The following is a 14948-nucleotide window of genomic DNA, read 5'->3' as shown; positions in this document are numbered from 1 at the left end:
TGAGGCTATGCATATGATTAGATTACCCACGTATGCTTCATATAAAATTAATGTACACATACAACCCCTAGAGACATGGATTTGCTGTACATGGAGAAACATGTATTTTATTGATTTAAAGCACAAATACCTATTTTTTTATTGATCAAAACAACATTGTTTATACACAGGGCTCATTTGAGCTGGGTTTCAAAGTCCAGTGTGTGTTTATCCAGTTTGGAAAAAATGACATCAAAGATATTTGCACGACAGTGACAGTATGCTAAATTTCTACATTCTATTAAAATACTCTGAGAAAAAAGATGAATAACATCTTTCATTATTTCAAGGAACATAAACTTGTTTTGAAAATGAAAAAGTGGGACTGCTACACTGTCTACCCTCCAGGAACAGAAGTTGCCCAAGACTTGAAACCCCCCGTGATACCCCTCCATGGAAATTCATGCAAAAGCTATAATTGAACGTGATGTTTTGCAAATTTAGTATCTAATGAATACAATGCCAGATATTACATTTAGCTCTTGTAAAACCCCACGCTAACCCAACAACGGAATTTAGCGAGGGCTGAAGGTATCAGCGTGCTCGTCCTTTTGGTGTTGCTGAAAGAATACTAATAGGGTTAAAAATTAGTGGCCCACTCTGCCTTCCGCTCTTTACTGGTCCGGGCTGACCAAGAATCTCCACAATAGGGCCAATATATTCACCTTCGTTTATCTGACTCCATTTTAGAATAATAATTTAGATTACTTGTTCACATTTAGTGGATGTCTTATTTATAATTTTGACTTGATCGCTATAGGAATCCTGTACTGAGAAGAACTCGCTGAACAATCCTCCGCTGGTACCACCGCATGTCACATTGCGGTTTATGTGCACGTCTCACAAACTGACAAGCTATCTGTAGTCATTACAGAGGTCGCAGGAATAGCTAGTCTCGGGTATATCTGTTTACAGCCTAGGGACCCAAGCAGACCAACATAGCTACGGCTGTACTCGACATGAATGAACTACCATGCAGAGGCGAGGGATTTACCAACATAGGTCTACGGGTGCTATACGCCGTGATACAGTAAGTGGAAATAATCATCCTCCCTAGACCAGTTCGGGGGGTAAACCATGCATTCCCTGTGTAACATTAAGTGTCAGTAAGGAAAACCAAACAGATCAAGTTTTAACAATTTATTTTACCAGGCAGGTTACATACACGTAATTACATACTAGTTCCAAATCAAAGAACATTACAACGGAAACCAAATTACGGAGTCTTAAAAGTCATACCTGGTAATAAAAGCTACATACGGGAGTCTGGCTACAGACACCCTGTACGTAGAAATTACGTGCACAGTGTGCACGAGAGAGACTGATTGCATTCTCTCAGATTGCTTAGTTTACTGTCCTTAAATCCAAAATCTGGCCTTTGATGTTAACCCTAAAAATGGGTCACCCATCTGTAATTTGGAGCCACGCCTCTCCAGGAAACGTAGGGGGGTTGAGGCACATGGCTTTCACTGGGGCAGAGCTCCACACAGTTTCTCCCTGGTTGGTTATGATGTCCAGGGTTTGCTGTTGCAGAAATAAAACCATTGCACCAGTCGCACTGAAACAATCAGAATAATACCAAACATGAATATTATCTAAACTGACTTTGTCATGAAGCATCCAGGGCTGTACACATCATTTAGTGACTGAGTAAAGAGGGAGAGAGCAATAAAGGGGGGTTCAGGAGAAGGTCAGGGCCTAACAGGTCGTGCCCTCTGAAACCTTCCCGTGCCATAAAGGATGTTGCCCCGTCGTAACAAGTTTTACGGCTGGAGGCTTGAGTCTTCCCCCACAGGCTCCTGCCCGTATGGGTGCGGAGATAGTGGGGGTTAATGGTGCAAGCTCCTGGGTTAAATTACTTTACAGCCACATTTTGCCACAATACCAGAGGAAGCCAGCAAGCTGACCAGCCCTGAGTGCTAATGCCAGATATAATAATAATATATAATAATATAATAATTTCCGTCTTACACTCTCAAGCCCCTACAATGCACATTGTTAAATACGTTCTAGCAGATCAACAAGTGATACAATATGTCTCGTAATATTTACCAAAGCAAGAAAAAACCTCATAGCACACAGTGTTGTCAGGCATCTGCAGTTTGTTCTGCCATTTCCTCTTCACTGTGCACCATGTCCTGGCCTGACACTCTTCTCCGGAAGGCGAGACGGACAATGACTGACAGAAAGAGGAGGACCGCCACAGCCACACAGATGCGAACAACATTCTCCACAGCACGGTGAACTGAGGGACCATAAAACAAAGAAGTCACGGCCTGAAAGACGTCAAGGGCTACCGTAATGCAAACTGGATGCATTTCACAACTTTTCAACAAATTTGAGTCTGCATGGACATGCAGTTCATGTACAATATTGTAACACAGATTATTGTTGCTACTTTGTGACTCGGTTACTGTATATATCATCAGAGTCAACAAAATGATTATAGGTTGACCAGCTGCCAGTTACAACTGAGACCAGGTTTTTGAAAAAAATGAAACGTATGAATCTCAAATGGATACTCATATTGCAAATTCAGCCTCACGTCTTTGCATACAGTGCCATCTAATATGGTTCACATCCCTCATGAAGCTGAGCAAAGGCTGTATAAATAAAACCATACAGATAATGATATACTGTGTGCTCCAAAATTGAAAAATTATTTAATTTTATAATAATACAATTGCTCTGAGAAAAACACTGGGAAAGTGGTACAAGTTCTCTTCTTTTGCCTCTACTTTGGCACACTGGATTTGAAATGAAACAATGAAGTTGAAGTTCAGACTGTCAGCTTTAATTTGAGGTTACATCCATATTGGGTGATCCATGTTGGAATTATCTCCGTTCTTATACCTTGTCCCCCCATTTTAGCGGACCAAAAGTAATTGGACAGATGGTCTTTCTGAGTAGTCAGGTGTATTCAGTTGTTTCATTAGTGCAGGTATAAGAAAGCTGAGAGTCTGAAATGTGGGGACTATTAATAAACACTGCTGTAATTTTTAGAGGGTGAAACCAAAGTGTATTCAAATTTATTAATATCTGACAATGTGGACTTTAACCACATGTGATTTTGTATTTATTACGTATCTCAAATTGTGTACAATTGATGCGTCCTTGTCCAAAACTTCACGGACATCAAGATGACGTTGCGTAGATCGTTTTTCTCGAGATTGGGTAAAATACAATTCCCATATGAAGCTAATAAAAGTGAAGCTAATAAAGAAATACAACATAAGTAATTCACAGTCTAATATTTCTCATTTCTATTTTACATCTTTAAAAAAACAGGTCAACTAATAAGAATAAGTGAAACATGATTTAAATTGATTTAACCCTTCACTTGACTATGGTCTTAATTATAAATTCTACTTACTATTTTTGGTTGGTATGAAGCCTGCACTGATAAGGGAGTAGTAGTCTCTATCCATCCTGTTTCCTTGACATCTATATTCACCATCATAGGAGCCATTCCAAAATCCCACTGTGTGCCTCTCCCCAGTGTGGTTTAGTGAGATCTGTGCTCCGTCTCTGTACCATATGTAGGTCCCCAGCCATCCATTTTCCAGGGTCACTACTGCCTGAGGCTGAGCTTCAAGATCCCATAATGCTTATCATCCAAGTCAACGTGTTATATATGAAAACCAATATCCTCAATTGAGTTTGTAATCCACTAAGCCTTACATTTCATGATTAAGAACAGAAAGTTACTGTAGCCGGAGTGACAGGTTTCACTCCCACATGATACCAAAATAATGGAATTCCTCTTCACATTGGTGAGATGTTATGTTTGGAATATGTCTAAATGAGTGTTAGTGTTCCTTTAAGAACTCATGTTAGACGTGAAGTGTTTTTACATGGAATGTCGGAAAAAGGGGTTCGAACGATTTACGGCAGGAGATTTGGATCGGTTTGTTTTGCTATGATTCACGAGTGTATGTGGTTGAGTAACCAGTAAAAGCTTAATTCAGCAAGCACATCTTTGTGGTTCTTGGACAAAATAGATGTGTTGATGGTGAAAATCATTGCCTTCTTAACAGGTGTAATTAGTGTGTTGTTCTCCAGTCATAATATGAAAGAGCCCCACTGTTGTTTGACAATGTGAGCAATATGCCAGGCTTCATAACCAATCTATCTATCCATCCATCCATCCATTTCTCTGCCACAGTCAGTCTATACACATTGCACATTGCAGCAGCTGTGACAGATGTTGCCACCAGCTCCAATACAGCCACCAGGTTTGGGGCAGGAGAATGGCTGGCAGAGTGTATGAAGGAAAAAGCCAAAAGCAAGGCTCCCGAGAGGCTCCCCATCTTCTTTTTCTTTAGTTTTGTTTAACGGTGGTTATATGTGGCTAAAGGTGCATTACCGCCACCCACTGATCTGGAGTGTGGACTGGGGAGGCTTACAGACTACTTGAAATAAAATCTCTCTGTTGAGGAAAAATAGATCATATTTACCTTGTACATTCAATGTAGCAGAGCTGCTAATCAGAGAGTATACAGCAGCTCTCTGAAGCTTTCCTCTGCAGGTGTATGGTCCAGTATGTGACTGATCAGCAGAAAGGATTGTGTATGTGCCTCCATTTACACTGCTGGAGTCAGCCTCATCTACAGGAAGCTCCTGTCCATCTCTGTACCATTCATAAATCCACTCTGTAGAGCTGCCCTTAATTACACACCTCAGAGTCACTGTTTCATTGGGGAAGACCTCTGTCCATCCAGGCTGCACTGTCAGCTGGGCTTTTGGGAGAGCTGAAAATGAATATGACAGTGTCTTGCTGTAAATGGAAGGCTTCAGAAGAAAACCCTTTCAAGGATTTTTACCAGATATTTTAAATAACACATTATCACTGCAGTGGAAATGAAATGTAGAAGAAGCAACTTTAAACATGACAAAACAAAGTTGGAATGGTTTAACAATGATGATTGTTTTATACAAATGAATATAATTAACCTTTTAAAAAAAAAAAGTTTCTCTCAGCCTCTGTTCTCACAGTGAGTAACTTAGTTGACCAGTTTCCTGAAGTCATTCATTTTCTATGAAGTTGAGCGATGGCCAGCAGCATGAGCAACTGGGCAACTGAGACACAAGTTGGCCAAAAAAGGTGCCCGTGGCTTAACTTTTGGGCTGCATCGCCTGTCAACATCCAATCAGAGTTCTGTGCTTCCTAGTTTCCAAACCGATTTGATCCTAGTTTGTGAATAATTGTACCACCTGGCTTCACTCAATGCAATGGAGAAGCAGCTATAAACTTAAGGACAGGTGGTAGACTGTGGCAAATACATAGCATGCCCTAAAAAAATCAGTCACATTAACACCAAAAACACGTTGAGCTTTTTTACAGCACCGGAGATCTGGCTATTGCTCACAATTTAGCTATTCAATGAATTAATTCAAGCTCTTGCCCCTCCCTCAACCTAGTACACTTGAGCGACCCGTCAACCAAGTCACTCACAGTGAGAACACTGGGTTAGATATCCACAAAGTAAACTAGAAATAATGGAATGATGGGCAGAGAGAGGCACTGAAGATCAGTATCTCTCTTTTTATTCACCTCTTGTATAAAAAAAGGAATTTACAGGGTTGAATAAAATAAATAAGGTATGTCTGTGGCTCAAACTGTCTATATTGAAAATGAAGAACTTTTCACACTTACATAAAACATTCAGGTTTACAGGACTGCTGGTTATAGACAGAACTGGGCTCCTTGTGAGTTTTCCTCTGCAGGTGTATGGTCCAGTATGTGACTGATCAGCAGAGAGGATTGTGTATGTGCCTCCATTTACACTGCTGGAGTCAGCCTCATCTACAGGAAGCTCCTGTCCATCTCTGTACCATTCATATATCCACTCTGTAGAGCTGCCCTGAATTACACACCTCAGAGTCACTGTTTCATTGGGGAAGACCTCTGTCCATCCAGACTGCACTGTCAGCTGTGCTTGAGGTATACCTGCAAATCAATACAACAGTCTCTAATGATGAAATTAAGGCATCACTCTAAACACTCTCTTTGTATGTTTTTAATTATTAAAGCAGATCGATCAAAGCCACATTGTACTATTGTAATAGTTCTCACCAGATATTTGTAAAGTCATAGGATCACTGTAGTCTGAGTAAAAAGGGTTTCTTCCTCTTGCGGCTCTACACCGGTACTCTCCACTGTGGGCCAGAGCAGCAGGGCTGATAGTGTAACTGGACCCTTCAGACCTGCTGCTGGCAGTGTTGGACAGAACTGTTCTCAGTGTGTTTTTGTACCAGAAATACTCCCAGCCAGCAGGATCTCCCCCAAACCCACAGCTCAGGGTGACACTCTCTCCTGTGTACATCTCTCTGCTGGGGGCGTTCTGGGTAGTAACAGGCTTTGGCTTTCCCCCTGATGAAAGTAAACATGTGTCTTAATTTCTTAGCATTTAAAAATGTAGATAGGCTTCATCACATACAAAATCATATGGTTAAGAAAAAATCTCCTGGAGAAAAACTAACCAGACACATTTAACACAAGTGATCCAGGGAAAGACTGGATAACAGGGTTTTGTCCTCGTTCACTCTCCACTGTCTGACTCTCTCACAGAGTGCAGGATGAGCTTTTGTTGGCTTTCAGTACTGTGGGCACTGAGCCTCTCCAATGTTCTCTTGGTTTTTCTTATCCATGAATATCTCCAGCCAGACCCTTTGCTGATGTCACAAGCCAAGGTAACTGTTTCTCCTGTGAACATCACTGAGGCTGGGGGATCAGTGACTACAACAGCCTGCGGAGGTGTAGCTGAAATGCACATGGGAATACAGAATGGAATTTGTTTCATAATTTCATTTCATATTGTTTTATGAAGCAAAAAATAAAAACACGAAACACTAGTTGAGGAGACTAGTTTTCAATTACACAACTTACCAGATGCTGTTATGTTATCAAAGTTTGGTCATTCCCTTTTACAGCTACACACCGATACATTCCACTCTCTCTCTCTTTCACAGCATCCAGAACCAACTCAGAGCCATCACCACTGGAGCCTGAAAGATGTTTTTGATAACCCTGTCTATGTCTGATCCAGTAAAATGTCCACCCCTCAGATCCAATAACTTGACAGGTGAGAGTAATCGTCTCTCCTGGGAACACAGCTGACCATGGAGGATTAGCAATCAGATGAACCCTCGGACTGGACTGTGCAGCTGAACAAGTTATAACAGAATGACACAAGGGTTTAACAATGAAGAGTTTGCAATACATAGTATCAATGAAAATAGACATTTTTAAACTTAATTTAAGTTTAATATTTTCTAAATGCCTTGCATTTTTTCTCATGATTTGCATTCTTTATTGTAACACTTCCAGTCTTTCAGAAAGCAAGTGTTTTGTAAAGTTGCCATGTTCGTTGTCAAATGTAATAGCTGTGTGTGTTCCACAAAACAAATGTATGGTAGTTATGTCCCCGCCAAAGCATAGATGTAATATCTATACCTGTCTGTTCACCAAAAAACAGCAATGCTGTTGCATCTGAAATAGAGAAAAAGCAATTTCCATGTCTGATACAGGTTGAATAAAATACAATGATTTTTTTTTTTTTTTTTTTACATAATAAACACCAATACATTCTTCCAAGATTTTCATGAAACAATTATTTTTAACATTATCAATTTTTCAAATGTTCATATTGTACATCATTTTCACTTGCTACATTTTTCATGCAATATTTTAAATTGATAAACTTACACCAGTTAACCAAATGTTAGAGTATGATTGTTCAGACACAAGAGACAGTCATCATTTTGAAAATACATGTTAAAAAAAGTTAAATATAAACAATGCACTTCTTTTACAATATTGTTCAGTGAAATGAAATTAAAATGAAAGCAGTCACAATTATACACTGTATGACTCATGCCCAAAGCAATATTTTGAATGTATTCAGGTTTTTCCCAACATAGCTGTTTTTGTAATGTCCCACATACTGCATATTAAACCTTTTAATCATCATTCTCATGTTAACAAATCATTATTGCTTGAAATTGCATGATTTAAGTTTTTCTACTTACAAAGCAGAAAGGATACTGTGTGCAGCTCCATTCTGATTACTCTGCCTCAGCAGAGGCCAGGAGGTGTATTTGGGTCAACTCAGTTTCCACACAAAGAGGAAATGCAGCAGGCAAGGCAGTGACTAAAGATGAAACAAATGCAATGCCTGCATCTAAATCAAATCAAAGTTTATTTGTCACACTCGGAATTTCCTCAGACGTCTTAGGTGATACAGTCTCTGCCGTGACTTCCTCACTTCCTCATTTCAGTGTTGGTTTTCCATGTCAGGTGCTTGGTGATCTGGGCACCAAGATACCTGAAGCTCCTATATGTGACCTGGCATAACACCACTCGATTACGCCACCTTGGGAATTATGCCCAAGGAAATAGTTAAATATAATAAATGAGCCGGTAGGTCTTCCCTGCCGCTGGGGGGGCTACTGGGTGCGTGCGGGTACGGGTCCATGGAGGGTGGACTTACCGGAAGTGGAACCGAAAGGTCACTCACTCGTGAAGGTGCCAGCAGACATACAAACATACGCACTGTATAGCAGTGAGATACGGACACGGTGAATGAAATATTCTACTTCTACACACACACTATACCATGCAGTGAAAAGAACAATACCACTTCCGACGGCACCATAGCAACCTCCACGCCAACCCAGATCCCAAACTACGCACTGCAACGTAAACAGTAAGTCGCCCCAAAGCCCCAACTCAAGCAACAGTTGGTTTGTCAATAGTAAGGATATATTAAAAATACAAATAAATACAGAACCCCAGGGAAAGGTGGTGTGGTGGCCCGATCAGGAATCGGTACACCACTGGAGTGGAACGGCCCGTGCACCGGCGCCAAGCACTGGGAAAGATCTTTAACCACGTGTATTTCCCCTGTTCGTATCTAACAGAGTCGCACCGAGGAGAGAGAGCCGGCGGGGAGAATCAGCACCATGGCCAGCGACACGGAGAAAAGACGCGTGAGGAATGCGAGCTAGAAATGAATTAACATTTCTAATTGGACAGGCGCAGCCGGACTGACTCCAAGGAAGAACGAGAGGCCGTACAAAAGACGGGGCGCAACCACAGAGCGGGGCTGAGTACGGAGGGAGACGGAGGCGAAGCCCAGTGAGTTGGAAAACAGCCATTAGAAACAAGCAACGACACCACGGTGGAACCGCGGGTCTTCGGAGGCCCTACAGAAAGGCGAAGGCGGAACGGACCACCCACAGTCACCGACGGACCGGTGTACCTAATTTTTTGGCCGGTTATTTTTTTTCCCGTTTTTTGAGAAAGCTGTTTTGTTGGAACTTTGTGAAAGTGCCCTGAAGGCACGTGGGAAATAATTAAAATATTATTTTTTGATCTACTCTTGCTCTCTCTGTCTCTCTCTCCCCACGGGGCGCCACAGTGGGTACAACAGTTTAAAATCACCAATGCTCCACGTAGCCAGTTACTGGCGTATTAATAGAATTGTCGCCCCGCTATCCACGTTCCTTAGCTCTTTAATGAGCCTATGCGATAAATGCAAATTATTAATGTCAGCAAAACAGCAGCTAGCAATGTCCTATAATGGCAGAAAAACATTTCTTAGTGCATAGGCAGTGTGGCGTTCTGGAAAACGCAATATTGTAGCGCATTTTAACAACTACATTACCTCAGAAGCTAAATGCTTTCCTACTCATACCATTAACAAGATAGATTAAAATAAATACCTCAATAGGCTATGCACATGTAAAGTCTCAAGCTCCACAACCTCGTCTATGGCGACCTACAATAAAAATTCTCATCAGGCTTACATGGAACATTACGTGGCTGCAAGTAACAGAGCAAACTGCAACATACCGTGAAGTCAAACAGGGACTTGCATACCGGAACAGGGAGGAACACAAACCACCAACAGGTAAGGCATTTCCTTGGACCTTGTTACTATTTATAGGCCCCCAGAAATTATTGATATGCCTGTCAGTAAACCAGACACTGGAATGCACATTCACCTAGCCTATTCACTAGTTAGGGTGTTAGTGAGTAATCAGTACTTGCAACCTGTTACTCTATAGTCCACAATCATCTCCTTCGTTTTGCTGATATTCAGGAGGATGTTGTTGTCCAGACACCACTGGGACAGACACCCCACTTCCTCCAGGTAGGCCTTCTCATCATTGTTGGAGATCAGGCCTACCACAGCTGTATCGTCAGCAAACTTGACGATGGAGTTGGAGTCAAAAGTGGCCTTGCAGTCATACCTGTACAGGGAGTATAGCATGGGGGCTCAAAACACAGCCCTGGGGTGCTCCCGTGTTGAGGATGAGGGAGGATGACATGTGGCTGCCCACTCTCACCACCTGAGGTCTGCCCGTCAGGAAGTCAAGGATCCATCTGCACAGGGTGGTGTTTAGTCCCAGATTCTTGAGTTTGGTGATGAATTTAGAGGGGATTATGGTGTTGAAAGCTAAACTGTAGTCAATGAACAGCAATCTCACATAATTCCCCTTTCATTTGTCCAGGTGGGATAGGGCAGTGTGGAGGATGTGGGCGATGGCATCCTCTGTGGATCTGTTGGGTTGGTAGGTGAACTGTAAAGGGTCCGTGTGCAGGGCAGTGAGGAGCAGATGTGGTCCTTGACCAGCCTCTCAAAGCACTTCATCACCACAGAAGTAAGAGCTACTGGGCAATAGTCATTTAGACAGGCTGGCCTCGGTTTCTTGGGTATGGGGATGATGGTGGATTCCTTGAAACATGTGGGTATGACAAACAGGGCCAGGGACGGGTTCAATATTTCTGTGAACACTGGTGCCAGTTGGTCGGCGCTTGTCTAGAGGACTCGTCCTGCGATATCACCTGGTCCTGTAGCTTTCCTGGTGTTCACACGCTTAAACATCCTTCTAACGTCATGCTCAGAAAGAGCAAAAGCTGTGAAAGGGGTCTCTACCCCGCCTGCAGCCTCTGCCTCAGCTGCGATGGCTTGTTGGCGATTTCTCACCTCAAAGCACGCAAAAAAAGCGTTTTGCTCTTCCATGAGTGACGCATCGGCGTCATCGTTCTTATTCCTCACCAAATGCTTCTGGGATCACCCTGTTGGAATTGTGATTCCCCTTCTAGCCGTATTTTTCCGTTTTGTCTCCCTCACTGCTTTCCTGACATTGTATGAGGCTGCCTTGTAATCATCCATGTTGCCTGTCTCCAGCCCTGAATTGTAGGCAGTAGTGCGCATGTTCAGAGCATCACAGATGGTTTTCTTAATCCACAGTTTGGGAATGTCTTAACAGTGACTTTGGGTACAGTTGCTTCAGTTGTTTTACGTATTTGTTCCAGTGCAGACTCTGTGAATTTGTTGATGTCATCAATGGAGGTGCTCTGGAACGGGCCCCAGATAGCGGCATGCAGTGCTACTTGAAAGTCGGCTTCTGATTGATTAGTCCAATACGTGACCTCCCTCGCCACCGGTCGCTGGCGTCTCAGTTTGTTTACATATTTTGCTTTGTTTGCTGTATGTTTTTGACAATTTCAGGCAGCAAGGTAGAGAGATCTGCCAACAGTCAGTTGACTTTGATCAGTTTTATCATTTTCCCGAAATTGTATGTGGTGAGTGTCCTGGTAGTATTGTCAAAAATAGCAAGAAAAAAAAGTAAATAACGTAAATAACAAATAAATATCACAGTCTTAGCAGAGCCAGCATGGAGGCGACCGGACCCGCCCGCGCCAACTACATCTAGTTATGGTCTCTCAGGCCTGTTAGAAAATAAATAAAAAACATTTAAAATGGGTGTAATATAGGCAGAACGTTGCATGCATATTCACCCTCTTAGGCTAATTTCCTAAGCGATACAGTATCTCCTCTTTCTCAATACTCAAAGTTGATGGGATGTTTGAGTATCTCAGAAACTGCTGATCTCCTGGGATTTTCATGCACATTACACACTAGAGTTTGCAAAGAATGAAACAAAAATTACAGTGAGCAGCAGTTCTGCAGACAGAAATGCCTTGTTAATGTGAGATGTCAGAGAAATAGATTTAATCAAAGGTTCCATAATTATTGGAACCCCTGGTTTAGTACATCCGACTCTGGCAAAGATAACAGCATGGAGTCTTTTCCTATAATGCTTGGCAGGGTTAAGGAACACATCTGGAGGGATTTTGGACCATTCCTCAATGCAGATCCTTGCAAGATCATTCACATTATTGAGTTTCTGTTTATCAACTGCCCTCTTCAGTTCAGGCCACATGTTTTCGATTGCATTGAGGTCCGTCGCCTGAGATGGCCATTGCAGAACACAGATTTTGTTGCCACAGAACTATTTCTCTGTGGATTTTCGAATGCTTTGGGTCTTCGTCCTGCTGGAAAGTCTACCTCCAGCCAAGTCTCAGCCTTGTGGCAGAGGCAACCAGATTGTCAACCAAAGTTGTGTAATACTTGATGGAGTAAGTCACTGACTCACCACCATATTTCACTGTGACTATGAGGTGCCTTTTATATAGCTCTCTTTTGACGCGGAACCTATTTGATTTGGTCTCATCAGATAACAGTACCTTTGTTCAATCATAATTTAAATGACCAAATGAGACCAAAAGTGAATGTTTATAATGTATAATGCACATACATCATCATGTTTGGCATCGAAACAGAGATGCATCACAATAATTATATTATTCATTTATTTAATTATTTGTGCATTTTCTGCCAGGTAGGGGTGCCAATAATTCTGGAGCTCACTGTATATTCTCTATACTCCATTAAGCACAATTGATCTTAATACCATTTTATCACTAGAGTTCAATATGAATACTTGTACACAGTGGGGTGCAAAAAATTGGGCAACCCTGGTTTAAATGTCTGTGAACATCGAATCTGTATGTGATCGAAAGCAAATCTGAACTCTAAGTGGTTGCGTTAAACACACCTTTCTTCATATTTTAAAGCAAGATTGCGTTTTATTTTCATTTTTTACTGTTTTAAATTATGAAAAAAGGAAAAGGGCCCTTTTTGGATTATTACTTTAAAAAAATTGTTACTTTAAAAAAATATGATTACTAAGGCCCAGACCCAGGTGATTTACTCATTAGGGCTTCAGTGATTCAGGTGAATATAATTCCAGGGCTGAACTTTTTATTCTGAAGTAACTCCATGCCTTCTATCCAACTGCAGTGGCTGATCTGTCTGGTGTTAACAACCATGGGTTTCTCTACAGCAGTTGTCCAAGGATTTCAGAGTTAAGATGGTTCATTTCCACCAAGAAGGATACGGCTACAAAAACACACAATGTTTCAAACTACCTATTTACACTGTCAGAAATATTATTACAAAATGGAAGATAAATGGAACAGTTGAAGTCAAGCCAAGGTCTGGAAGACCAAGACAGTTTTCAGATAGAATGGCCTGAGACCTGATGAGAAATGTTCAGAAGAACCCACACATTACTGCAAAAGACCGGCAAATCAAGTAAGTATGCAAAAGAAAACATCTTTGTAGAGAAGACCTCTACCAACTGTGAAGCATAGAGGTGGATCCATTCTGCTTTGGGGTTGCGTGGCAGCTGGGGGCACAGGAAATATTGTGCGAGTAGAAGGAAAAATGTATTCCACCAAATATCAAGAAATTGTAGAGACTAATGTTCAAACAGGCAGCACGGATGGTGCAGTGGATAGCACTGCGGCTGGGGCCTCTCTGTGTGGAGTTTGCATGTTCTCTCCGTGTTTGCGTGGGTTTCCTCCGGGTACTCCGGTTTTGTCCCACAGTCCAAAGACATGCAGGTTAGGCTGATTGGAGATTCTAAATTGCCCATGGGTATGGGTGTGTGAGTGAATGGTGTGTGTGCCCTGTGATGGACTGGCGACCTGTGAAGGGTGTATTCCTGCCTTTCGCCCAATGTATGCTGGGATAGGCTCCAGCCCCCCTGCAACCCTGTTCAGGATAAGTGGGTTAAGATAATGAATGAATGGATGTTCAAAGGTCAGTCCGGACATTGAAGTTGAAGAGAGGATGGGTATTCCAGGAAGACACTGATCCAAAGCACACATCTGTAAAGCTGTGGGTTCAGAGGACCAAGCACGACAGTGAGGGAGTTTTTGTCAGTGAGTGCGGTCCAAGGACCGAGTGCGAACACTACATACACTAAACAAACATACACAAATTTTGACAAACAACAACAGTTGATGTCATGACTGCCTAACTTAAGGCCAGCCCTTCCTGCAGCAGAAATCAGACATCCGGCTAACATCTACCTGGTTTGGTGACTTAGTCCCAGCAAACTCCACCTCTAGTCCTATTAGCACTACAGACAGTGCAACGCTGTTGTAATGACAGGTAATGACCTGAAGAGGTCATTGTCATAGCCTAGGGCATTGTTCTGTGCCGAGTAGAAGAAGAGGAAGCCGGATAGACAGGGGATGCTTTTGTTGTTATGCTGGCAGACCTGTAATAAACCGAACACTGAGAACTCACGTGTAATCGTGTGTTATGTTCCCTACTAGGGACAGGAAACTATAACAAATTACTAAATAAAGCAAGGGCAAGAAAACGGCAGACAACGGAGGATAACTTTCAAAAATAATCAATTTATTATAATTACAAAAAAACATAAGTATTCAAAACGAAAGATAAAAAAAGAAGCCAGAAGGCCGCAACGAAGCCACCCAATTTTCCAGGCCTCGCTCCGAGCCTCTCACTCTGAGAATGGCAGGAGAGGCTGGGCGAGCGCGAAGTGTGGCGTGTCAGCTGCGACGAAGCCAAAAACCGGAAACAAAGTTTCCCCCCCCAAAGTTTCCCCCCCCAAAGTGAGCCAACCCCCACGGAGTGACGTCAGCCGGCACCTTTTATAGGACCGGCCCCCCAATCAGGCTCAAACAGCAATTAAGCCTCCTGCTGGACTGTCTGAAAAACACAGGAAGACAAAATGAC

The 14948-nt window shown here is 42.3% G+C and overlaps 1 protein-coding gene across 1 annotated transcript in view; it reads left to right on the top strand.

Annotated features, from left to right (window-relative positions):
* The window catches only part of LOC133138660 (Fc receptor-like protein 5), a 48099-nt gene extending 44455 nt beyond the window's left edge, over positions 1 to 3644 (top strand). The window contains exon 8 of the mRNA XM_061257595.1: positions 3583 to 3644. Coding sequence (XP_061113579.1) covers positions 3583 to 3644 — 62 coding nt within the window. The remainder of the gene's footprint in view (positions 1 to 3582) is intronic.
* Positions 3645 to 14948: the final 11304 nt, after the last annotated feature.

Source organism: Conger conger, chromosome 10, assembly GCF_963514075.1.
Source record: "Conger conger chromosome 10, fConCon1.1, whole genome shotgun sequence".
Classification (NCBI taxonomy): Eukaryota; Metazoa; Chordata; class Actinopteri; order Anguilliformes; family Congridae; genus Conger; species Conger conger.
This window is presented reverse-complemented; position numbering and strand designations above follow the sequence as displayed.